This window comes from Protopterus annectens, chromosome 13.part0, assembly GCF_019279795.1.
Source record: "Protopterus annectens isolate FY-2018-M chromosome 13.part0, PAN1.0, whole genome shotgun sequence".
Lineage (NCBI taxonomy): Eukaryota > Metazoa > Chordata > Ceratodontiformes > Protopteridae > Protopterus > Protopterus annectens.
This window is the reverse complement of record NC_056747.1, coordinates 508,379,108-508,403,959: the sequence shown is the minus strand read 5'-3', so window position 1 is coordinate 508,403,959 and position 24,852 is coordinate 508,379,108. Positions and strand designations below refer to the sequence as shown.

Below are 24,852 nucleotides of genomic sequence, written 5' to 3'. Positions count from 1 at the left end.
AAGTTCTGCAAAGCTAACTACAAATCCAAATTAGCTTTCCTAACTAAGGATAACCACAAGGCATTCTTTAGTTACATCGATAAGCTCAAAGGTAAGGCCCAGATCTGCACTGAACTCTTAGTTAATGGTATCATATATGTAGAACCTGTGGATATAGCAAACCTGCTGGCTAACAGGCTCAGTGAAAACTTCACTCCCCTGTCCCCCACCACATATACCCCAAAGAATCCCTGACACCTTTCCCCCACCTAGTATCTCCAAGGAACAGATGTTAAATGCCCTCTCCAAGGCCAAAAACGCAGTCTGTATGGCCAGACAACATCCCAAGCTGTGTTCTACATGCGTTAAAACAAGAATTAGCATCAGCATTGAGAAGGCTTTTCAGTCACAGCCTAAGCACTGGCTTTGTCCCAGTGGAATGGATAAAAGGCTACAATCATCCCTTTGCACAAAGGGGGGGGGGTGCATCCACAGATCCCGGGAACTATAGACCCATTAGCCTGACCAGCCTTTTCTGCAAGGCCATGGAACAAATCATCCTGGACCTTATTAACAAAGATATAGGAAATCTTCAAATGCTCGACCCCACCCAGTTTGGCTTTGTTAAGGGGTGATCATGCCTGTTAAACTTGGTGGACTTCTTTGAGGCAGTGACTAAATCCCTAGACAAGGGCAAATCTGTACATATGGCCTACCTAGACTTAGCCAAGGCCTTTGACACAATCCCCCACTCAGGCATCACTGATAAACTCACCCAGCCTAGATATCAACCCATATATTGTCAGGTGGGTTGCAAACTGGCTCACTGCTAGAGCTCAAAGTCAAAATAGGGGACTCCACCTCCTTCAGCAGACCTGTAATCAGTGGTGTTCCACAGGGATCAGTTCTGGGATCCCTTCTGTTCAGAATCTACTTCTCCAATATACAGACTAAAACTTAAGGACTTTAGCTGACAACGTTAGCTGATGACTGCTAACTGGGAGCAATCATTGAAACCCCTAGTGATGTCAACAACCTGCAAGAAGGTCTTATGCTTACTAATGACTAGTGCCAAAGTCATGGTCTTAAACTTAGCACAAAAAATGCATCCTCATCCCCTTTGGCTAGGGTGATGTTCCTCCAAACTACCACATCAATAGCAGTATCCTAAGCACACAATCACCGGTGAGAGATCTGGGCACACAGGTGGACAGCAACCTTAACTTTGATCACCATGTCTCCACAGTAGTAAGAAGGGTATTTTATATTGCTTATCTCATAAGTAAGTGTATTGTCCCCAGAAAAAAGAGGTTATAACCCCCCTGTACCCTTCCCTTATCAGGCCAGTAATAGAGTACAATGCTCCCTTTGGTATGTTCCTTTCCAATCACCTGCAGCAATTGGAGAGACCACAAAGGTTCCTTACAAAGAAAATTCAGGGTCTTCAAGATCTGTCCTATGCAGACTGACTAAAATCATTGTCACTTTACTCTACTCTGTGTTGTACAGACTGCTCAGAGGCGTCCTGTGCCTTGCATATACAGCAATCTCTGATCCAACTTTAATGGAAATGCTGAACAAGTTAAATGACACATGGGTCACTCCTTCAAAGGACCTTAACCTGGTTTGTGACATCAATAGAACTTGCTATAGAGACAGATTTATCGCACAGAGTTTGCCCCACCTTTGGAACAAGCGTCCTATTCATGTTAAACAAAGCCCCTCTTTGGCTGTGTTTAAGCACAATTTGGACGATTGGATGGGTAACCAGAAATTCTCCCTGGGGCTCCACCTGTGTCCCTCTTGGACAGTGGCAGTAGGTGCTGATTTTAGTGTCTGCTTGAACCAGACACTCTTGGGAACATGGGTTGAACTTCACTAGGCTTGTAAGGGCCCTGGGGCTGTTAGCCTACTAACCTCCTATGATCTTATGATTATTCTGTGGAGAGGGTAAAAAAGAAGGAAGATGAATTGTTTGATTTAAGGACAGATCATTAGCTACTTTGGGCATGAAGGAAGGATTAGTACAAAGAGACACCATGATCTTATGAAAAAACAAAAAGGTGGAACGGCCATGAATGCTTAGAGTTCAGACACCCTCTTGGCTGAAGTAAGAGCTACTAACAGTACAGTTTTCCAAATAAAGTGTTGCAAGGAAGAGGAAACTGCAGTATCAGAAGGAAACCGAGTCAATTTCTCAGGAAAAAGATTAAGGTCCCATGAAGGAGGAATAGGTTTATTTTGGGGCCTAATACAAACTTCAAAACTAGAAGCTAGTGGTGGGTTCAAGAGGCAGGCAAGGAAAAATGGCCAACAAATGTGCTTTATCAGCTGAATTGCCAAGCCAGAATTGAGCAACTCCCACAAATAAGAAGGGACTGTAGAAATACCCACAGAAAAAGAGTCCAGGTCATGCTTTAGGTACCAAATAGAAAATCTCTTCCATTTAACCACATAAATTTTCTAATAGTAGGTTTCCTGGCCTCCTGCAATACCTGAAGTACATAGTCAGAGAACTGCTGTCTTAAATGGGGAGGGGTTGGCACAATGGTTAACACCTTTATCTCACAGATAAGATGCAAGTTTTGATTCTGACCTTTGGTTATTGGCTAGGCTTGTAATAGTCTGCAAACTGATAGCTTAGTATTTACCTATGAGTTTATGAACCTACAGAGGAATCAAAACCTTTCCACCCTGGGTATTTAAGTCATTAATACAACACCCTTAAAAGTTAATTTACTAATCAGAGAAGTCATGTGGATAGCAACCTAGCCTTCAACCAACATTTGTGCAGGGTAGTAAGAAAATCCAGTTATGTTGCTCAACTTATAAGCAAGAGCTTTGAGTCTAGGTCCAGAGAGGTCATCACGCTACTCAGCCATCATCACACCCATCATAGAGTATAATGCCCCTTTCAGTATGTACCTGATCAGACACACCTAGCAACTAGAACATCCTCAAAGGTTCCTTACAAAAAAGTGCAGGGAGTAAACACAATGTCCTGTGCTGATTGCCTGAAAGCCATGTCTCTTTACTCAGTATCATATAGACTTCTGAGAGGTGATCTTTGCCTGGCATACAGGGCATACCTGGACCCTGTTTTGATGACCCTTTTGCACATCCACTAAACAAACAGCATCAGAAGTACTAGATTAAAACACCTAAATTTTGCTTGTAACATAAATAGGGGATGTTTGAAAGACATATATGTTTCTCAGAGAATTCCCATTCTCTGGAACAGGCTCTCTATCCATGTGAAGCAGAGTTCCCCCATCCCTATTTAAAAGAAACTTGGACCATTGGATGGGTAATCAGAACTTCATCTCTGGTTTGGCTCCTGTGGCTCTGATGGATGGAGGTAGTCAGTAAATCACCACCTGTATAAATCAAATTTGTGGGTCAAATTTGGGTTGCACGGCTAGGTTTATAAGGATCCTGGTGGTTGTTAGCCTAGTGTACACCTATGAACCTATGGACCAAAAGAATCAAATGAAGGATGGGGAAGTGAGGGCAAATGAGAGCTCCCTAGTCCTATGTAAGTAGATGTATCTAGTGAGGTAACTTGTGATTATTGCCACTGGCCAGATGGAAGAGAAGCGGGAACCAGTGCTGTCTGAGCCAAAACGGAGTCACCAGCAAGATTTTGGGTGTTTCCCACAAAATCTTGTGCATGTCTTCTGGTAATGAATAAAGATGGGGATAAGCATACAAAAACATTTACTTCCAGGAAAAGGACATGGTGTACACTTTCCAAGCCAGAGGACTTGGCTTTCTGAAAGAAAAATCTATGAAGTTGTCTTCAAAGGGGAGGCAAAGAGATCTACTTGAGAAGTATCTCACTGATGAGCAATGTCTAGGAGCACCTTCCTGTGAAGCATCCATTCATGAGGATCTGCCCTGGACCTGCTCAGAGTGTCTGCCATTTTGCTCCGAAGGTATGTAAACCACCTGAAGAGTCAATTAACGGTGGATTGCAAAATTCTAAGCCTGAAGAGCCAGCCTGCAAAGAAGGTAGGACTTTGGGCTTCTTTGCTTCTTGATATACCACATGACTATAGTATTGTTTGTAAAAATCCTCAGAAGGCCAAGGATCCAAAGGAGAGCATGGGGGGCCAAAATTAGAGCTCTTGTGTCCTTGATGTTTTTATGATCTGCCAGATAGGTAGAAGACCAAACCCCTAGACCTTGACATTGTTGGAGGAAACTCCACAACTCTGATCCAAAACATGCTTGTACATTTCTTGAATGAGAATAGCAACCTCAAAAGGCAGGCTGGGATTCTGAGAGAGCTGATGAAGCCACGAGTGGAACTTGAGCTTGAGGCAAGGTAACAGAAGAATGGTAAAATCCAGAGGATGGCAGTGCTGAAGCCTGATGGTTTTGAGGTACCACTGAAGCTTCCTCATATGGAGTCAGGCAATAGAAACCATAGGAATGGTGGATACCATGAATTCTAAAGCTTGAAGGAATTCTCCTGCTGGAAGCACTAAAAGAAGAAAAAGGGATTGAAACTAAGCTGTCAAGGTCAGGACCTTGAGAGGAGGCAGCAGAGCCATCATTAGTAAAGTCTGAATCCTGCAGCCTAGAAAAACCTAACCTTGAGAAGGAGTCAGCACAGACTTTGTAAGTTCATGATGAACTCTACATTTTTCAGAAGATGTATTGTAAATTTGAGATCCCAGAGGATGACATGCTGGGCACCCAATTGAAATATCAGGACTTGACATGCAGGGTGCCGATATGCTGAAAAAAAAGACTGTAAACACAGAAGAGAAGCTTTATCCTTAAAACTTCTTCAAGCCCTCTCTGCACCCCCCCATGTGGAGAACAAGCACCCACACCTCCTGAACTTATATATACCAACTCAGAGATTGCCATACCTTGAAGAAAAGGGGAAAATAACCATTTAGGATAATGGAAAGCACCCAATTATCTATGGCTATCCCTTGCCAAACAGGAAAGAAAAGAGTCAACCTAAGGGGAAAAGGAACCTGGCCAAAAGGTAGAAGTGACCCAGTGTCAGACAGAAGCAGATTTGTTACGGAAAGAAGGCTTTTGAGTCTTGGAATCCTGAGAGGATTTATCAGAAAAAAAATTCTCATGGAAGATCTCTTACACTGAGAAGGCTGTTTTGGCTCTCTTTGGACAAAGGAAGATTTAGAGAATTTCTCTGGAACCTAGGAACAAGAGACAAAAAGATCTGATTCAGATCCTGCATGACTTTTTCCTCATCTTTTAGTGACTTAAACAGCAGCAGAGCCTAAGATATTCTGGTTATCTAAAGGAGAATCCAGGAGTTTTGACTTGATATCATCGGGAAGAGCCTATAAGCATAACCAAGAGTACCTTCTCATCACGGACCCTGATGCAGTTGCCCTAGAACAACCATCAGCAGCATCTTAACTGCACTTTATAGAATGAAGAGTCATGTTGGAAGCAGGACTCAACAGGGAATTGGCAGAAGACTTTGCCTCAAAATCAGGCAAATCTGTCAGAATACCCCCAAGCTTAAAGACTGAAAAGCCAGCACATACCTAATCATATCAGTCTGGTAGTTAATGGTCCTAAAAACGAAAGTGGTAAAAGTATGTACTTTTTCCCCATATCAATCCATAGCATGGCTGTCCTTGCCTGAAGGTGTAAGCTTAGAAGCGGATTGCAATTTAGATGGCTTGTCAACAGCTAAGGAAATCACATCAGGGTCAGAAGGGCTTTTATACAAACATTTCTGGCCTTCAGGGACTTTGTAGAACCTGTGAGGCATTTTTTTAGCGGAAGGTTGGGAATCAGGGGTTTGTGAAGCCAAAGAGGAAGTGTCCAGCAAAGCATCCAACACAGGGGGGACTGGAGAAGGACAGGGTGAATCAGTCTGCGAGAGCTCATTATGCCTCTTTTGGACACCAGAAAACAATCCCATTTAAAATGTTCCATTTTATATACCACATTATCCCCAAAGGACAATTCTTTCATACAGGAATCTGGAGAAAGACAATAATCTTTCTCAGATCCTAAGGCAAGAGAAGAATGGAGCTGAGAAGAGTAAGCTAAGGACTCTTCACCAGAATCTCAATCTAACTCTTTAGCAGAAAACTCAGACTCCTTATGCCAGTTAGAATGAATAGATTATCAAAAAACAGAAGAAGGGAAAGACAAACTGTGAGGAGGCTTTAAAGCCACAAGAACAGTATAAAGGACCTTTGTGAAATCCTACCATTTCTTGTAAGGCTCCTTTGCCACATAAGCCACATGCCTGGTATTATGTTTCTTTTTCAGGAAACATCAACCCTAACAAACCTAGGAGGCTCAGACTGCTGTCTAGATTCAATAAGAGTATGAGGGACTTCCTTCCTAACTAATATCTGGGGAATCCCCCTATGCTTCTCTGATATTATTAGCCTCAGTTCCCCCTCTACATCTCCAGCAGATGTAGACACAGCCTCGGCAGATGTGCAAATAGGCAACCCTGTGTTGGCCTCCAACAGGGTCGTGGCAGAGGAAGCTGATGCCAGCACCTAATGGCACTCTCCTCTGGTTCTTCACCCAACCCGATGGAGATGTCCAGAGGAGACTGGACAGTAGCAGATTCAATGCACGCCTTCTTACACTTCTTTTCAAGTAACAGCTGAATGTTGTGGTGGGAGGACTCTGAAGCCTTGGTACCTTGGACCAAAAGCTTCAAACTCTGATTCTGCAGGTAAATACAAAGGGACAACAGACAGACAGCTGCAAAGAGCCTTTAGAACAAACTCCTGACAAATCTCACACTGAGTATGGCTGTGAGTAGCACCAAAGAAAAAATGCACTTGTATGTATCTTTATGGGAAGTCTGCCTCCCACATTCACATTTTACCTTCCCGGATGATATGTAAAAAAATAAAGGTACTAAAGGAAAAAAGGAAGAAAAAGACCCCAACAGGGCACTTATCTTGTCAAGGCTCAGTAACTAAACCAACTTGGTGAACAGCCTGCAGACCAAATTCATAGAAAAGTGTTCAGACTGGCAGCAAAGAAGTTCTGAGAATTAGGCACTCATGTCACTTATGCATCGTATGCCTTGGACATAGAACCTGGCACCTAGAAGGAGATAATGCTTTGTTATGCTGGCTGGATGTTCAGCTGCCGTCAGCAGGACATCCTATTTGTTAAGAATACTGCAACAGTAATAAGGAAGAACATCTTAACTTAATCATAGATTACTTCTTTTGTCTTATCTTTCAACTGTGTTTGATTTTTCCTCACATTTTTACCCTGTCCCTTGTAAATGTTTTTGATTTTTCTGGTAAATTACTAAGGATTATAGTCCGTCAGTAATACCAGACATTCAAGTTTCATGTTTTTTTTTTGTTCAGAAAAGTACATGTTGATGCAAAGCACAAGCTAAAATAAACCAACCATTGCATTAGTAAATGTGCCTGCTACATTTTGTTTTCAGTTTATACGAGGCGTCTGTTTTACAGGGATACAACTAAGGTGATATGGTTTAGCCTGATGTGATGTGCTTTAGATATAGTATTTTCATATGTCTTATGGAACAGTTGTCATTAAAGAATATATTTAATGTTTACTGAATGAAAGATGTCTGTGACAATTTACTGTTTCTTGCATCAGAATTTCACTTTAAAAAAGCTGCTATGCCTCTTTTATTATATGGTAATTTTGTATTAGTTGCTGTTTTTTTTTTTCATAAAAGTGACTAACAAACTAATGTTGTTGCATTTTATGTTTTATATATGCTTTCGTATAACATAGGGGAAATGTATATTGTTACAACTGCTCACACTGCAGAACAAGAGGATGAAATAACCTTAGAGGAGGGAGATGAAATTGCAGTTATCCATAAACTTTTGGATGGTTGGTGGGTTGTAAGGTAAGTATACCACTCTTCCATTTCTTTAAAATATTATACTGGATTTAAATTTGATAAACAATTGACTTCACTGAAAATGATCCAACTTTTATAAAGGTTAGACATGGCTTTTAGAATACTCATTTTCTGTGTCACTTTATATGCTTCAGAAGTGCATTCATGATGTTTGATGCCATATCCAGAAAGCATTGGTGCCTGGTTATGATTTCTCGAAGGTTGGCACACACAGAGGACAGGCCTCATGTGAGCAGTCCCACAGGGTAGTTGGAACTCTGTAGTGGAACCTTCCTCCTGGGAGCCTTGTGGTAGATGGAGCCAGGAGACATAAAGACTTGTTCCTGGGTGCCCTTTTGGTTATACACAAGGAGTTTTCCTTCATGGGGCATTTTTTTAGCCTAACTGAAGAGAATGAAACTGTGGAGCACCCCAGGGATCCTCCATGGTGGTCAGTGACTGTTTCCTGTTCTGTATATTTCCAAACAAGTTCTACTCCCATGTCTCCTAACCAAAGAGGGCCTCATCCAGCAGTGGCCATTCAAACCTGTCCTTTTTTTATCCTTGGAGTGAAAGCCTGAACCACACCATACACAAAAGACACATTACTAAGTTTGCTGCTTTAGCCACAATATCAGCACAGTTAAAGTCACAGGTGACTGAGAAAGCTCTCTGAAGAAATCATCAAAAGGGTCTTTTCTAGAGAGACTTTGACCACAGATTCAGGGTTTCTTTTAGCTTTTCCAAAAATGATCCAAAGCAGAAGACTGGATCTGGGAGAGATGAGACAGATAGTTAAGTGACCCAAAATTCAAAATGTCTGAGAGCACCCTCTGTCCCACCATTTCCATAGTTCTTGGCTGTGTATCTGGTAGCAGTAAAGTAGAAAGGTGCTGCCGTTTCTGGACACTCTGCTGCACTAAAGATGCAATATAGACATCTGTGCTTGGTATGCTTAGTCGGGATGTTGTTCCACTTTACATTGGAATATGTATGATATTGCACATTCCTTGGCATGGAGGGAGCTGAAGCCACATGCTCCTTTGCTGCACAATTTCTTTCCTTCTGGTCAGGTTCCACTAAAGATATAACTCAGTGTTCTTCTTTTTTGTCACAAATATTGGTTTAGCCTCTTTTGGGAAGAAGGCACAGGAACTACAGGCTATACCTCAGTGTAAACTGTCAGACTACCAGGAACCACAATCAGAAGACTTTTTTTTTTTTTAATTGGTCCTCAGCTTTGGTTTGAGGGGTGCCAGTCTAGGAACTGTCAAAGGTACATTATGTCTTAGTTATGTCTCTGAGCTGAGGTCTTATCAGGCAAGGCAAAGGAGGAGGCATAAATATGCCAGAATAGGAGGGCCAAGCCTCCTCAAAAGTATAACCTGGGCCAGCAAAAAGCACAGTGTGGAAGGAGAGGATTCAGAGTAATTAACTGCCACAATAGATGAAAGAGAAGTGCTTGGGACTGGTGGGTGAATGGGAAGAAACCTAGTGCAGAGACAAGCTGTGTGCCAGAAAAAATCCCATCTTAGCCCAGAAGGGGCAGCAATGCTCAGGGCAGCAATGCTCAGTCCTTTGTTGGAAAGGAATGTGTCCGTAATTGTACCCTTCATCTAAAATAGGGGAGCATCATAGAAGCAGAGAAGAGTTGTAGTTGTTCAGGTACTGGTGTCACTGAAAATGAGCAACAAACAAAGGTGGCTTGAAGCTTGGCTGAATAGTATTGTGTGCAGTACAAGGAGTCTGGGAATTGAAAGCAGTGTGCTGGAGGGGAGGGTGGCCATTGCTTCTGTAAAACAAATATGGATCAGCACAAGATGGGAGGATGTGAAGATGTCACCATATAGGTTGCTAGTCTTGGTAAAGGACCAGTGGTAGTTTGCAGAAATGAGGGCAACAAATGTGAGATATGAAAGAAGTATAAAAACCATGCTGTGAGGTCAGAACATATTCAGTTTGGCTCAGAACTTAGAATAAACATGAGTGCAGTTAAGGTAGAGGTAGGGTTGGGGGGAGGTGAGAGTGCTGGTGGAAGAATACAGTGTACAAACTCCTGAACATAGTAAGGGAAGAGGATGAAAAACCCACATAAGAGAATGTAGGTATGTGGTAAGGGAGTATGGTTATATTCATGGGAGATCTGAATCTACTAGGAACAGCCTTGGATCATTCAAGTATGATGGTAGACAGGGTGAGGAATGATTGAGGTCGTGAACCATGACGATTTTAGTTACGTAGTGTGGGCATATACTTGAAAAATCAGAGTTTAGGATGCAATCCTTAATAAAGCAGAAGATGTTCTGAGAAGGAACAATTAGTCATCAATGATTACATCAATGTTAGATTCAATGGGGAGAAGAATAAGAGACCAAGGACAGAGATGGTGGTAGATTATGATGTGCTGGAGAAAAGGCTCACAGATAAAGTTAAGGGACTGGAGGCAAACAGAGGGTGATAAGTTATAAAAAAGGGGTCAGGAAAGGGGTGTTATGGAATTGTGAACAAACATTTTTAGAAGCTTCAGAAATTGGGAAAAAAAAGATAAGCAGAGCAGTTTAGCTACATAGGAATGGGAGTTTAGTAATTATTGCAAAATGGACAAAGAACAAAAAGATGGAAATAAGGGGCACAGAGTTGGAGAAGGCACAGTAAACATAAGCAAGCAGAAGGATGACAAAGATGGTGAGAGCAGTAAAGGCACAAGCCAAAAAGGGCAGCTAGCAGACGGGATCAAAAGCTTAAGCAAAGACTTTTTGTGGATATTGCAAACAAAAGGGATGGGGCTGGCCAAGCAGTATAAAGATGCATGGGAGATCACAGAAGAGAGGGACCAAATAAAAATACCAAATGAATACTTTCAGACTTTAATAAAGCCAACTCCTCTGACATAAAGAGTAAAGTCTTAGCTATGGCCCAGGTGACTTGGGTATGATGTCTACCGGAGCTGGCAAAGGAGGATAGATATGCCCATCCTGGAGTAAGAAGGCATATTAAGGCCATCTAGTGCCACAATGACTCACAGGTCAGCTGGTAATGCAAAGAACATCCCAAGGCTGGGTATTCATTCACAAGTTGCTTCAGTGGTATCCTTGATTGCAAGTGCATGAGAATATGCATATGCACAAGAAAAGACATGTGGTCACTAAGTGATGTGGGATGCCTGTCCCCCTGTCAAGAAAGAGATGTTAGGTCCTGTAATTCATGTCATCATAACCAGGATGCCACCCTTCTGGCTGCCTGAATGATGACCCTTCCAGATGGCTGTTGCTCTTGTATTGGGGATACCCAGTATGGAAGAACAAATAGGCTGAAATCTGACTAGGAAGAGGCTTGATGATTGTCAGGTACAGGGGAAAAAATGAAACTAGAAAAAAATACTTTATTCAGTCGTCACAATGGAAAAGCATTTTTAGACAGCATGTTGATATACAGTTTCAAGCCCAGAAGGAGCATTTAGTTTGACTAGATCCAGTTTAATGGCTGTGTTACAGGAGCACCTAATAGTGGACTACCAATATACTTAGTCCACCTCAAGAAGGTCTTTGACTCTATCCCTCACAAATGACCACTCGGAAAACTGCAGGAGTTGGGGTTAGGTCCGAGACTGAGGAGCTGGATTGTGTATAGGTTGGAAGGCAGGACATGGTTGTTTGGAGTAGGAAAGTGTCAGGAGTAAGGAAAAGTGACTAGTAAAGTACTACGGTGGTCAATTGTGAGTACAATATTGTTCTGTGTGTTCATTTCAGGCATATCTGAAGGAACAGAGAATGGGATCAATCTCTTCAAGGACATTTAAAGATAGAAGTACCAGTGAAGGTTGAGGAAAGATTATAGTAAAGGATTTTAAAAAGGCTGACCAAGGGACAGAAGAATAGCAGTTATAGTTCGCTGCACACAATGAAAAGTACTCACATGAAATGCAACAATTCTGGTAGTGAGTAGCAGTGGGAGGGGGGTGGAAATGAATGACTGTTTATCACCCCTGGACTGGACCACTAGAAGCAGGTTGAGAGGGTAATGGTAGCAGTGAAGAGAATGCTGAGGTATATCCTCATGGAGATCTACTCTCACATTACCAGGCCTTTGCCAGGTGGCACACTGAGTATTGTGTACAGTTCTAGAGGCCTTTTAGGGAAAGGGACTTCAGGCTGTTGAAAGTCCAGAGGAAAACTACAATAATGGTTTGTAAGATGGAAAGGAAAAAGGATGCAACCAGAGATCAGAACTGTGCCTCTTCTCACTAGAGAGCAGAAGGGACTAGGAACATAACATGGGTGCACAAGGTGATGTTGGGAAGATATGAAGGAGGACACTCTGACCAGAATTTATAGGAGTAAGGGCACAGGCATCAGATTGTAGGGACTAACTGCTCACTAGAACTACAAAAGTAGTTCTTTAAAGAGACTGTTACAGTGACCCATGCACTAGCTACTAGGTAGAGAAGGAATCCACACAGGAATTCAGGAATGCATAGGATAAGTGGAAAAAGCAGAGAAGAGCAAGGATGAATGGATGTTGGACAGGTGGAATGTTAAATGCACTTAAAAAGATAAAAGGATGAGCTACTTGTCTTCTGCCATTCTTCCATAAAACAAGTGAAATGTAATTCCCTTCTCATGAAGAGGTTGAGGGAGATAAGAGTCTATAAATACAAAATATTTTTTAAGAGACAGAAGGTTAAAGAAAGCTCTGCGGCAAGGATATGTGGGCAACCAGTGTATGATAAGCACTTAGCAGAGAGGCACATGAGTTCTGGTAGTAGAGTAGCCTGCATGGGTGTCATAGTGTTCCCTAAGAGTGCAGTCTTGCACCTGCAGCAGTGCAACTCCTCTCACATTAAACAGTGCAGTAGTGTTTGGTTTATAACATTATCATTGAAGATCAACAGACCATGGCGATAATGACCAGAGGTTACCTAGGGTGAAAGATCAAGTCCCTCTCATTTTTCAGATGTCGAGATTCATTATAGTTATACCCAGGTAAACATAGTTGAGGTAGCCTGTTTCTATAAATGAGATAACCACTTTATTTGTGAAAGACTGCCTTGATTATTCCACTAACTCTTAAAGATTTTAACTTACCAGTTTAATTTTATATTTTGTGTAGACCCACATGCACATACAATATGATATAGACCAGGGCTGTATTTTTCATTGTTTACTGGGAAATACACACAGGACTGGTTTCAGCTGTGGCTTATAAGATTTGGTGTGTTTAAATGACTTGCTCAGAACGTCACTACAAGTAAGTAGAGGTTGTAGTGCTCCAGGATTACAAAACACATGTTGTCTGGAGTTTATTAGATTACCCGCTAGTCTACCTGAACATTGGTTTAGGACAGACTTCACAGTTATAGACGAGTGATACAGTGGATATAAAAAGTGTACACACCCCTGTGTATATCCAATGCTGTGGAAACTTTTTTGTACCTTTCTCCTGACTGATACCTTTCAACAATGAGATCCCTTTGATGCTTTGTAAGCTCTTTGTGAACCATGGTGTTTGCTGTAGCAGTTAACTGACTAATGTCAGGAAAATCCTACTAGGACAGCTGAACTTTATTTGGGATTAATCAGAGTCTCTTTAATTGATAGCAGGTGTGTACCCAAGAAGAATGAATGCTGTAATTAAATCAAAAGGTGATTCAACAAAGTATTAGTTTAAGGGTGTGCACATTTATGCAACCAGCTTATTGTACATTTTTTATTTTTTATATTTTTCCCATAAGATTTGTTTGTTTTTCAATTGAATTGTACAGGTTATAGGTCACATTAAAGGTGGGAAAATTTTGAAATGATTTATTGTGATCTCATTTTTTATATCACAAAACCTGGCGTTTTAACAGAGGTGTGTTGTTGTTGTATCTTTCGGCTTTTTCCCAGTTAGGGGTCGTCACAGCAGAATTCCGGTCTGCTAATGATTGGTAGTTGATTTTTACATGCCAAGTTACCAGCCCTGACGCTCAACCTTCAACGAAGCTACACACATTCACGCATGTCCTCCACACAGAAGACGTTCTAGCTGAGAATCGAACCGGACAGCATCTTACTGTGAGGCGACAACGCTACCGCAGCACCGAGGTGTGTACACTTTTTATATCCACTGTATACTTGGCTGATATGTTGTATAATAAACCAAAATATACAAGGTTCCATCCAGGCACATAATCAGTAGAATACTGCTTCAGATATACAAATGGGATCCTAAAATCTAAGCTCACCAGCAGACAAAGGGCAGGATGGTAGTGCACCAAAGGAGGTGGTACATGGACTGCATGTACAACACAAGACCTCCTAAGCACACATACTGATGTACAATCCACAGTATCTCTGTCATATCTTAGTTCATAGGTTCATAGGTTAGTACTAGGCTAACTGCCCTTGCAAGCCATTTTAAGCCTAGCCAATTATCCCTTGTGCGACTCAAACCCTGCACCTTGTGTTTATAAGGTAAACACCTTAACCATTAGGCCACCCTCCCTCTCAGCTGTCCAGAAGTTTGCAGAACATCCCTGATTTTTCTCATATTTTTGTCCGGTCTCCTCATGAAAGTTTTTGTTTTCTGATAAATCACTGGGGATTACAGTCAGTCACTAATGCCAGACATTAGAATTTCATAGTTCTTAGTGTTTAGAAAATGCATGTTGATGCAGAAGCTGTTGTTCTATTACATTTTTAAGTGAATTAGAGTAACATTTAAAAAACACCCCGATTTTGGGCGTTTGTCCCCCAATTATTTTTAGTATTGTCCAGAATTCTTGAGCAAAGAAGTTGAGAGAGATGGCCGACTTATGCAGCACCACAGTGCAATAAAAGGGGACTGCAAACAAGGAGTAATGGCAACAGAGATTGTGACAATTGCCACAGAAACAGAAAATATATTCACACAACACTGCATGCCTTACCATGCTTATGTGCAATGGCATTAAAGCTGATTCCTTTCCCTTCACCCAGTGACCATTAGGGCAGAGAGAATTACAGACAACAAAATCTTTGTATGTTGGCATGGAGGTGTAGACTGACAGAGACAGGTATCTTTCCACAGGTGTTATCTGTTCGACATGTCCATTTCCCATCTCACTTAAGTTCTATGTTCTGTGTTGTCTGCATGTAATACACAGCATTATCCCAAAACCTAGTCCATAAAATGTAGCATACAAATGACAAGTGACTTTGGATGACATACATACTTCTGTGCATCATTTCATAGATTTATACTAAGCGTAGGGATAGAGGCGAGGACAGATTAATTCCCTATGGATAAGCAATCATTAGCATTGATGCAAGGCATGAATTTACAGTTACCCATGCAGTCACAGAGGTTTGCTTTAAAGCATGATATCCTCCTGCAGATATGTTAGCCTTCCCTCACATTTGGAAGTGTGCTTCTTCAATGGTTAATGTGCATGTAAAGTAGTGAACACATCCATATGCAACTAGCATTGCTAAATTCATGGTAATGTCAGCAGCTATAACAGCAGTACAGTGCAAAATACTACACAGTGCTATAGGACACATTTCAAAGAAATACTCATTTGCATACTTCATTATTTCTGTGTTTAAAACTTCTTTGCATCTCACTAATCTGACTCAGTTTCCTAAATGAAGTCATTACTTTGCTACTTTTTAAGCATGATTGGTTGAAAGTAATTGAATGGCTCCATCAGGGAGTTCTATGGCAGATTACAGGTGCTGCTAAGAAAGAGCAGTATAAATTTGTAGAAGAGCCAGGCTCGTTTCCAAAACACTGGTAATTGACACCCATTTGTGGAAACAAGTTTGTTTTCTTTCTGAAATGCTAGTGATCAACACTCATTTGTGCAATCACTGGTCTGCAGCTGGCTGACTTTTCAACATTAGGTTGAATTGTTGGATTACTGGGGATTTCCCTTCCCCATGGTAATGCGACCTTGGAGTTGGTATATAAAAGTAGCAGGGGTGTGGGATATAGCTCCCACATCAGAGAGTGCAGGAGGGGCTTAACCTCTTGTATGTAAAAAAACAAAAGAAAACTTTTTTCTGTGCATTTTTTTTTTTGCTTCTGAGTACTGTTCATATTGGGGAAGTTTTCTAAGTTGGATATGTCAGTCTATATTGAAAAATGTTCTGGATGGCCCATATTTTAGGTTGGAATGACCACCACATTTGACAAGAGTTAAAGAATATTTCTATGCAATTAAAATGCAAAATGTTAATAATGTTTTATACACTCACATCAGGATTTGTGTTAAGTATAAGAATTTTATTTTATTTTTTGTCATAGATCCTTTACAGTTAGATTTAGGAGGGGGGGTTCAAACTAAGTTAGAAATAAAGGAAACTGAATGGCAGCTTAAGTTACAAGCTGATTATAGTCCAAAGTTAAACAAGTCTATAAATATAAAATGTTTTTTAAGAGACATCAGGTTAAAGAAATAATGGATGTTAGATAATAATGTATTATTGTAGCTTATACAAGTTTTTATATGAAATTAGGTGTATTAAATTACTAGATTGTCACCTGATGAGTATTGTGTTTAAAATGGTTTGAGCAAACTTGAATTTTTATTCTGATAAAGTCTTGTTGTTTTTATAGATGAATTGTTTTAAAGTTTGGTGTGCTTAATAAATTGTTTCATGCCAAGTCTACACCTTTGGAGTGTTTGGTGTTGTATGGTTTATGGTTATTTAAGTGCATCTTTTCAGGAGGCATTTTTGTGTTATTAATATGTGTATAGTTGTATAAATGCTACTATAAGATGTCTTATATTCGATCTTATTCTTTTTCTCATAGTTTTATATAATGAATTGCTGTTTCCCACTGCCAACCCCTGTAAACAAAGCCAGTGCAACAAAAGCCCTCACTTCACAGAGGGTTGTATTAAATGTTTTTTTTTTTTTTTATCAGAGCTTGTAATAATGCTGCCTTTTTATTTACAGTTGGTACAAAGTTTTCCTGAAGGTCAATGGGTTATAACTTAACTTGAAATTTCATTCTCAGGGTCGGTTTTTGTAATAGGAAACAATAATCACAAGGTCATCGCTGTACTTAATCTCTAATAATCTGTACTATCTGAAATGTATGTGGCCGCACAAATGCAATGAGCTAATGATTAATGAAGGTAAATTCCCACAAACTATAGTTGGTCTTTTGCCAGGTAAAAATGCTTCCCTTCCAGCCTTAGGATGTGTGCTTTATGAAACCTTTAAAGTGACATTTCAAGGTAGCCTATCAAAATCGAAATCCATTTCCTGTGGCCTCCAAACCTTATGCTGCATTGAAGTGACAATTTCACAAGCTAAATTTAATAAGTTTCTTGTTTCTGCATTTGTTTTATTTAGGAGGTGACACACTAAGATTGAGTTAAGTGTCAGAAATAATATATGTACAATGACAAATCTGATTAAAGCTTCACGCAGCAGTCAGTCTGTCTGTCAGGGAAGTAAATAGTGTGGGAAGAAATAGCCAGGGAATTGCTATGGCTAGGCTTGTATAGGCCCTAGGGCTAATAGCCTAGTACCAACCTATGAACCTATTAATCAAAAATGAGAGCAACAATGTCCTCCAAGCTCATAGTCAGCACCACACACTACACTGCTCTAGATAGTCCCTTCAGAGATGCTTCATTATCCATCACCAGTTGTCATAGGGTGAGTCACAGAATCATGATCTGCACTGTACAAGGCCAGTGCAGAGAAAAGTACATAAATAGCAGCTATCATTTCAGCCGTTTCAGTGAAACCTGTGCAGTATGGCTGCAAAAGAGATGTGTCACTGCTCAGCAAGCAGGCATCTGGCACTAGGTAGTTATAATAAAGATTGCATACTATGGGTAACAGTGCTAATGTCATTAGAACAGATTACATAACATGCATAACATTGCAAATGCAATCTTGAGATGGCTATACTGTGTTCCAAGTCTGTCTACAGAAACTGCATTGTATATCTTTTACAAAGGTTCATTAGTATGAAGTCTAGGTTCTCCTGTTCGATTCTTGGCTGGAGTGCCTTCTGTGTGGAGTTTGCATGTTCTCCCCGCGGTCGAGTGACATTTAAAAACATGCAGGTAGGTGCGTTTATCAATGTTGGGCATCGGGCTGGCAACTCAGCACCGTAAAAATCCACTGCTAATCATTAGTGGACCAGAGTTCTTCTGTGGTGACCACTAACCGGGAAAAGCCGAAAGACATCATCATTAGTATGAAGTCTCTCATATTACAGCAGAAACACAGCTTGAGATCCCAGCAAGACTTGCAGCTTACTCACAAGCCATTCCTCCAAGACACAGACATACAGTTTGTGTGTTCACATGCATAAACGCACGCGCGCGCACACACACACACACACACACACACACACACACACACACACACACACACACACACACACACACACATGGCACACGGGTTAGAGCAGGTTTCCATCATAGCGCTACTGCTGCAGTGTAGCAGTACCACAGCTACAACTCCATGCTCCTGTAAGCTCTACAGAAGACACTCCTTCTCATTAAGGATTCATAATGTAGTGGGGCTGCATGCTGTTTTTGTTCTTGGTAACAGAATAGGAAATGCAAATGAAATGCAAATGAGTACTAGTATGCAGGGATGGTTAATGAGCACAAGGAATTTCAGTAAGTAACTTTATTGCTTTTTTATTAATTTCTGTGTAATAAGTTAGCAATAGTCTACACTACATATAGCTGCAATTTGCTTGTAACATTTATACCAAATGTAAGGCTGTGTGGGCACAGAGGCATCATGTCAGTGCAGCTATGCTTTATAACCTGAGCACGCTACAGTCCCCAGCAGTACATGTGCTGTTTATAGTAAAGATACACAGAGCAGCCATGTTTTGTAACCTGAGCACACTACAATCCCCAGCATGCCATGTGTGCTATTTATAGTAAGGGTTCATAGTGCTGCCATGCTCTGCACCCCTCCAGCAGCACCTTGGGTGTTCTTGCTTTGTAGTTGTAGCCTAGATCTTATGTCTAGTATCGTAGCACAGAGGGTTAAGGCTATGAGCTGCTAATTAACCTCCTCCTGTAGTTCTGTATCTCACCTCAGCCATTTCACTTTATATTTTGTGTGACTATGACAAAATCATTAAACCATACTTGTCAAAAGGTGATCATGCCTGATGGATCTAATTCATTTACAAAATGTGACCATGCCTGATGGATCTAATTCATTTACAAAATGTGATCATGCCTGATGGATCTAATTCATTTACAAAATGAATAAGACTATAAGTTCAGCTATGGTCATATTAGAACGCTCCAAGTTTTATGACATACTGTGGTGCACAGGCTGCAATGATTTGTGACTTTCATATGTTAACCTTCTGCCCAATAATCTAAAATAGTGGGTAGTTGTAGGGTACACAGTACTGCCCTGCTGAATGCCTTACCATTCAGTTGTCTAACCTGCTTCCCTGCCCTTCATTGTGTTTATACTGGACAGGGTGCAGTATGGTCAAGTTCAGCTTGGCATAGCTGAACTCTTTGGTCATTGTTTTCTGTAGGAAATGACTGCCACCAGAGTTTCTGAATGCACCAGTAATTATTATTTTCTTGTGAGAGAGAGATATCTCCCTTTAGAACCCACCCCCCACTTTCCTACTGTGTTACAGGTGACACAGGATACCCCCTGGAGCCCTGGTGGATGATGCTCATGCAGAACCTACAAACATGGCTGAACAGCAATGTAACATCATCCATGCACAAACCAGAAGTATTGTACAGTGTGTGTTTTTGGCATGCTGAAATTCAGTTCTACTGCTTAGACATATCTGGGGAATAACTATAGTAAGTCACCCCTACTGTAACCTGCTAGCTCATTGTCACATGGCTCATCCAGTATAACATGATTCTTCAAAAGCAGGCAGGCTGGTCAACATCTCCAGGACCATCTGCCACTACAGCAGCAGGACCTATTGCAACCACCACCACATCTACCAGTAGCAGCAGGGATGGCAGTGAACAACAAACAGTTGTAGCAACAAAACAGACACACAGCCATTGTTGTGCTCAGTGTGTGGCAGTGCAGGTGAAGTGCCAGTGTGTAATCTGCCTCTATGGGCCCTGACACATACACAGTGCTAGTGAGGTGTCATGTAGAGCAAAATTATGCACCCTGTACTAGCTATAGGCTATGCTGGACAGTATGTGGCTGAATCATACCATGCATCAGACATTTTCACTTTTACCACTCAGAATAGAAGGTGGTGAACATGTGTACTGGTACCTTGAGACATATGAACACATGGCTGACTCCATTACCGGGGAGGGGACTACTTGATCAATGGATGTGGAGACTGGAAATCATAATACAGGGAGATAATGTTGTCAGAAATAACTTCCTTGATTATGTGATTGTGGGTGCCACTACAGCTCCATGCAGTGTGACCACTGCAGTGGAGAGTTTGGGTGAGGCATTAAGTGACTGAGCAGTATGGCCCCTGCACTGTGTGATGCCATTGCAGGTCCAGATGCCCAATGAGATGTATACATAATACGAAAACAAAATTTGCCACTGATTCTAAAGACAGCCACAAAGCATTCTATAGCTATGTCAAGAATCTCAATGGCAACATTCAGATCTGCTCTGAGTTACAGCACAATGGCACTAAATATACAGAACAAACTGATATTGCCAACATCCTGGCAACTAGGTTCAGTGCTAACTTTACCCCCCACCCCCACCCCCTAAAGGGCCCATCTCAATACCAGAAGAATGCAAAGTTCCTGTAATCACGGCTGCACAGGTAAAAAACACACTCTCCAAAGCCAAGACCACAGCACTCATGGGGCCTGACAACATCCCAGGCTGCATTCTACATGAACTACAGAATGAACTAGCACCCCAACTAAGCACCATGTTCAGTCATAACCTCAACTCAGGCTTTGTGCCCACTGAATGGTGCACAGCGATGGTTATCCCAGTCCACAAAGGGGGAGCCACTATGGACCCCAGGAACTACCGCCTGATTAGCCTAACAAGCCTGGTCTGCAAGGCCATGGAATGTATCATCATGGAACTTATAAACAAAGATATTGGTAATCTCCAAACTCTGGACCCCACCCAGTTTAGGTTTGTAAAAGGCAGATCATGTCTCCTAAACCTGATAGACTTCTTTGAAGCAGTCACCAAAGCCGTAGACGAGGGTAAGGTGGTTCACACAGCCTGTCTAGATCTCGCCAGAACTTTTGACACCATCCCCCACTCTGGAATTACAGATAAACTTACTAAACTAGGTATAAATCCCTGTGTCACAAGAAGGGTTGCCAACTAGCTCACTGACAGAACCCACAGACCAGTAACAAGTGGAGTACTGCAGGGTTCAGTCCTGGGTCCTCTTCTGTTTGGTATCTACTTTTCTGAAGTACAGGCTAACACAGAAGGTCTTTGGCTAACAAAGTTCACAGATGACTGCAAACTAGGAGCCATAATCGAAACTCCTAATGATGTGGACATCCTACAAAAGGGCTTCATTGAGACAGATGCCTGTTGTCAAAGCCATGGCCTCAAGCTCAATGCCAAAAAGCGCATTGTCATCCCCTTTGGTAAAAACTCTGTACCTATGAGCTACCACATAGGTGGTAGTCTACTTAACACCGAAAGTGTGATAAGAGACAACAGCCCTTTTGGTAGGTACCTCACAAGACATCTACAACAACTGGAAAGGCCACAGAAATAACTCACAAAGAGGATTACCGGCCTCAAACAGATGCCCTACGCAGACCGTCTCAAAAAACTCCAGCTTTACTCTGTCACATATCACCTACTCAGAGGCAATCTCTGCCTAACATACAAAGCTATGTTAAACCCAGAGCTGTTGGACGTGCTTCACTTAAAGAAATCCTAATCCCTCTGAACTGCACGCTCTAGGGACCTAAACCTTGTCATCACAATAAACAGAACATGCTGGAGGATAGATTTGTGTCCCAGAGACTTCCCATAGTCTGGAACAAATTACCTATCTATATCAAACAAAGCTCCTCATTAGCCCTCTTCAAGAAAAATCTTGATGATTGGATGGGAAATAGGAAATTCACCCCGGGGATCACCTCTGTGGCTCTGTTCGACAGGAGCATAGGAAAATAATTTTCTTGGGTGGCGAAAGCCAGAGTACCTTTTTTGCTAGGCTTATATAGGCCCTAGGACCAATAGCCTAGTACCTACCTATGAACCTATACATGGAAGAACTGGTGGAACAGGACCTGTGTAGGAGGTTCACTCAAAATAATCTGCCCTAAGTGACTCTGAGATGTGACTAGCCATGGCATTGGTTTTGATATATTGCTAACTAAGCCAAGCCAAGGCAGGACTAGACTGTGTTCCCTCTAGTGATCATCCTCTTCAGCCACAGTGGGTATACACATACCCATGCCATGAACGACATTGAGATACAGGACAGATGGCAGGAGTGGATACCATCCTCATGAAGGTGATCATAAATGCCACATATCCAACCACTGAGAGTACAAAGCCAATCATAGCATCATCCCTGGACTCCATGACCTTAGAAAGGCCCAGGCCATGCTTGATCACATTCGCCTTAAAGCCATACACAATATGTATCAGTTGCCATTTCATTAAGTATAGCTACTGACTGTGCCCATATTACAGCCCTGCACATCTTGTGGTTCCACCCGAGAGCTACCCGTATGTCAAAGGTGGGCTGTAATAGTGGTCAACACTGTAAAGACTGCTAACCTGCTAAACTTGGCATATATAGGCATCCTATGCACTGCACTTTTCTGTTGCTGCAGGCCCATCACTAGGGCCAGTTATAGTGGGCCCCATCCAAAATGGCACTACTCCATATTATGCAGTTCATTGAGGTGTGGGCGAGGTTACATTGTCACCGCTAGGTAGAGGGTATAGGCCTACCCAAGAGGGACACCCATAGTCAATTTGTCCTGAGACTGAGAGTGAACTTACTTGCTGGCTTCACATCAGATATTGACATGGGACTGACCTCAGCCTGTTGTTCTGGCCTAGGCTGTACAAGTGCCACTGTATTTACTTGACCTGTAAATGCAGGATATAATACATAACTCTGATACAACTGACCTTACAGTCCCTCGTGCCCCATGGTGTGCATGCTAATGACAGCTGGATTCGTGCAGGCAAGCATGAAGCACTTACTTGTGTTGGCAGTTTTATGTCTGTATGCCCAATGTACCTGTGATGTACATAGACAGCAGTTAGTGTGACCACCAAGGTGTCATTTAGATGAGAGGACTTGTATAGCTCACGCAGTAAGGATACTAACCTGGCTTGTCTCCATGTTGGATATATGGCATCTGTCTGCTCTCAGAACCCAGATCCATACCCCATTGTATGATTCCTCTTCTCTCATCATCACCGTGCAGGGATACCAAAATGATTCTTCCATAATGAGTGTTGAATGTGACAGAGAGCCACTCCCTGTCATTGTCCTATCTGTTGCTATGTTGTATACCTTGTTTGAACTCTATCATACACTATCATTTACATGCTTCTGACATTGATGTATGGCATGGTTCTTCCCACTCATGTCATTGATACCATGTACCACTGTTTCCCACAGATTATCTCACAGATGCTAGAGGGATCCCTCTCTCCTCAAAAGGCATCACCCTCATATCTGTAACAAGACACCATTTCTATGCAGGGTTAAACTTAAAAACCTTCCATCTGCCCCCTGGAGAACATGCATATAGGTAAGGGGACAAGACAGCATAATATTGGGAAGTTCTTGAGTAGATAATTTGCTGAATTAATATAATGACAGCAGGCTGCCACATTAGGGCATTCATGGGTTACTCAGGGATGGGAATCACATGTTTTGGGCACAGTCTCCTAAAGTTCAACAGTGTATGTAGAGGGACAAGTGGACCCATGTGTCGCTTATCTGGTCAGGATATAACAGACGAACATTCATGGGTTCTATTCAAGCAGCTTTATTTTACTCAAACACATCAGAAATGAGGCTTTGTAACTTAAACTTAAATAAACTTATAAACAGACTTGACTACCACACTCATACATGTTAACTCTCTAGCTATTCTCTCAAAATGGCACTGCTGCTTGCACGTGCTCTGTATTTATATGCACGTGCTTACATCTGGAAATGCTTCTTAAAGGTACATACACATGCTCTGATCTACATCCTCCCTCTTTGAGAAACAGTCCATATATGAAATGACAGTATTCAGTGGCATGCAATTTACAGAAATGATCTTTTAACATGCAGTTATACAGAACTAGTTATATGACATGCAATCATACAAAATCAGACACATATAAAACACTTATATCCAAGTCGCTGTGTATTTTACACTAGGCCTGGAAATACAACCTGATCTTATAACATAAAAGTCAGAACTGGATCTAGCAATAGGGACTGTCTTCAAGGAATGTTCAGCTTGGGCGACATCTGGGACCTCATCAGGAATGGAAATGGATACTGCGACACGTTCTTCGGTATGAACATTGTCTGGGTTGCTCTGAGATCTGTAATCTGTATCACAGGTACAATGCTACAATACCGTTTCTGATACTGGAAGAAGATGTCTTTGGTTTCTCCTGTACTCTATACCCTCTGATTCCACTAAGTAGGATCTCGACTTGGTACATATACCTCTCACTTGACAAATTCGATAAAAGCCTTTTGCTGTTTGTATCCTCACTGTCTCTCCTTCTTTTAATGGACAAAGAAATCTGCTCATTTTATCATAGCTGGACTTCTGAGAAGAATACTTCTTAAAAAGTTGGGCTGTGATTGCTCTGTTGTTTTTAGCATTAGGCACCAACAAACTATAACTGATAGGCAAGGTTGTTCTGGTTTGCCTAGATAAAAGTCTCTGAACAGGCGAGCCTAGTTGGATGTCACTGGGTATATTTCTGAGACTGAGTAAATTCAAGAAGATATTGGTATTGTCATGCTTTGACCTCTCTAGTAATTGCTTTGCACTATGTACTGCATGTTCAGCAAGGCCATTTGACTGAGGATATTCAGGACTGCTGGTAACATGGATAAAG

At 41.6% G+C, this 24,852-nt stretch overlaps 1 protein-coding gene across 1 annotated transcript in view; it reads left to right on the top strand.

Moving 5' to 3' along the window:
• NCF1 (neutrophil cytosolic factor 1) overlaps positions 1–24,852 on the top strand; it is a 277,900-nt gene that overhangs the window by 120,422 nt on the left and 132,626 nt on the right. Inside the window, exon 8 of the mRNA XM_044054133.1 lies at positions 7,729–7,846. Within this exon, the coding sequence (XP_043910068.1) occupies positions 7,729–7,846 (118 nt within the window). The remainder of the gene's footprint in view (positions 1–7,728; positions 7,847–24,852) is intronic.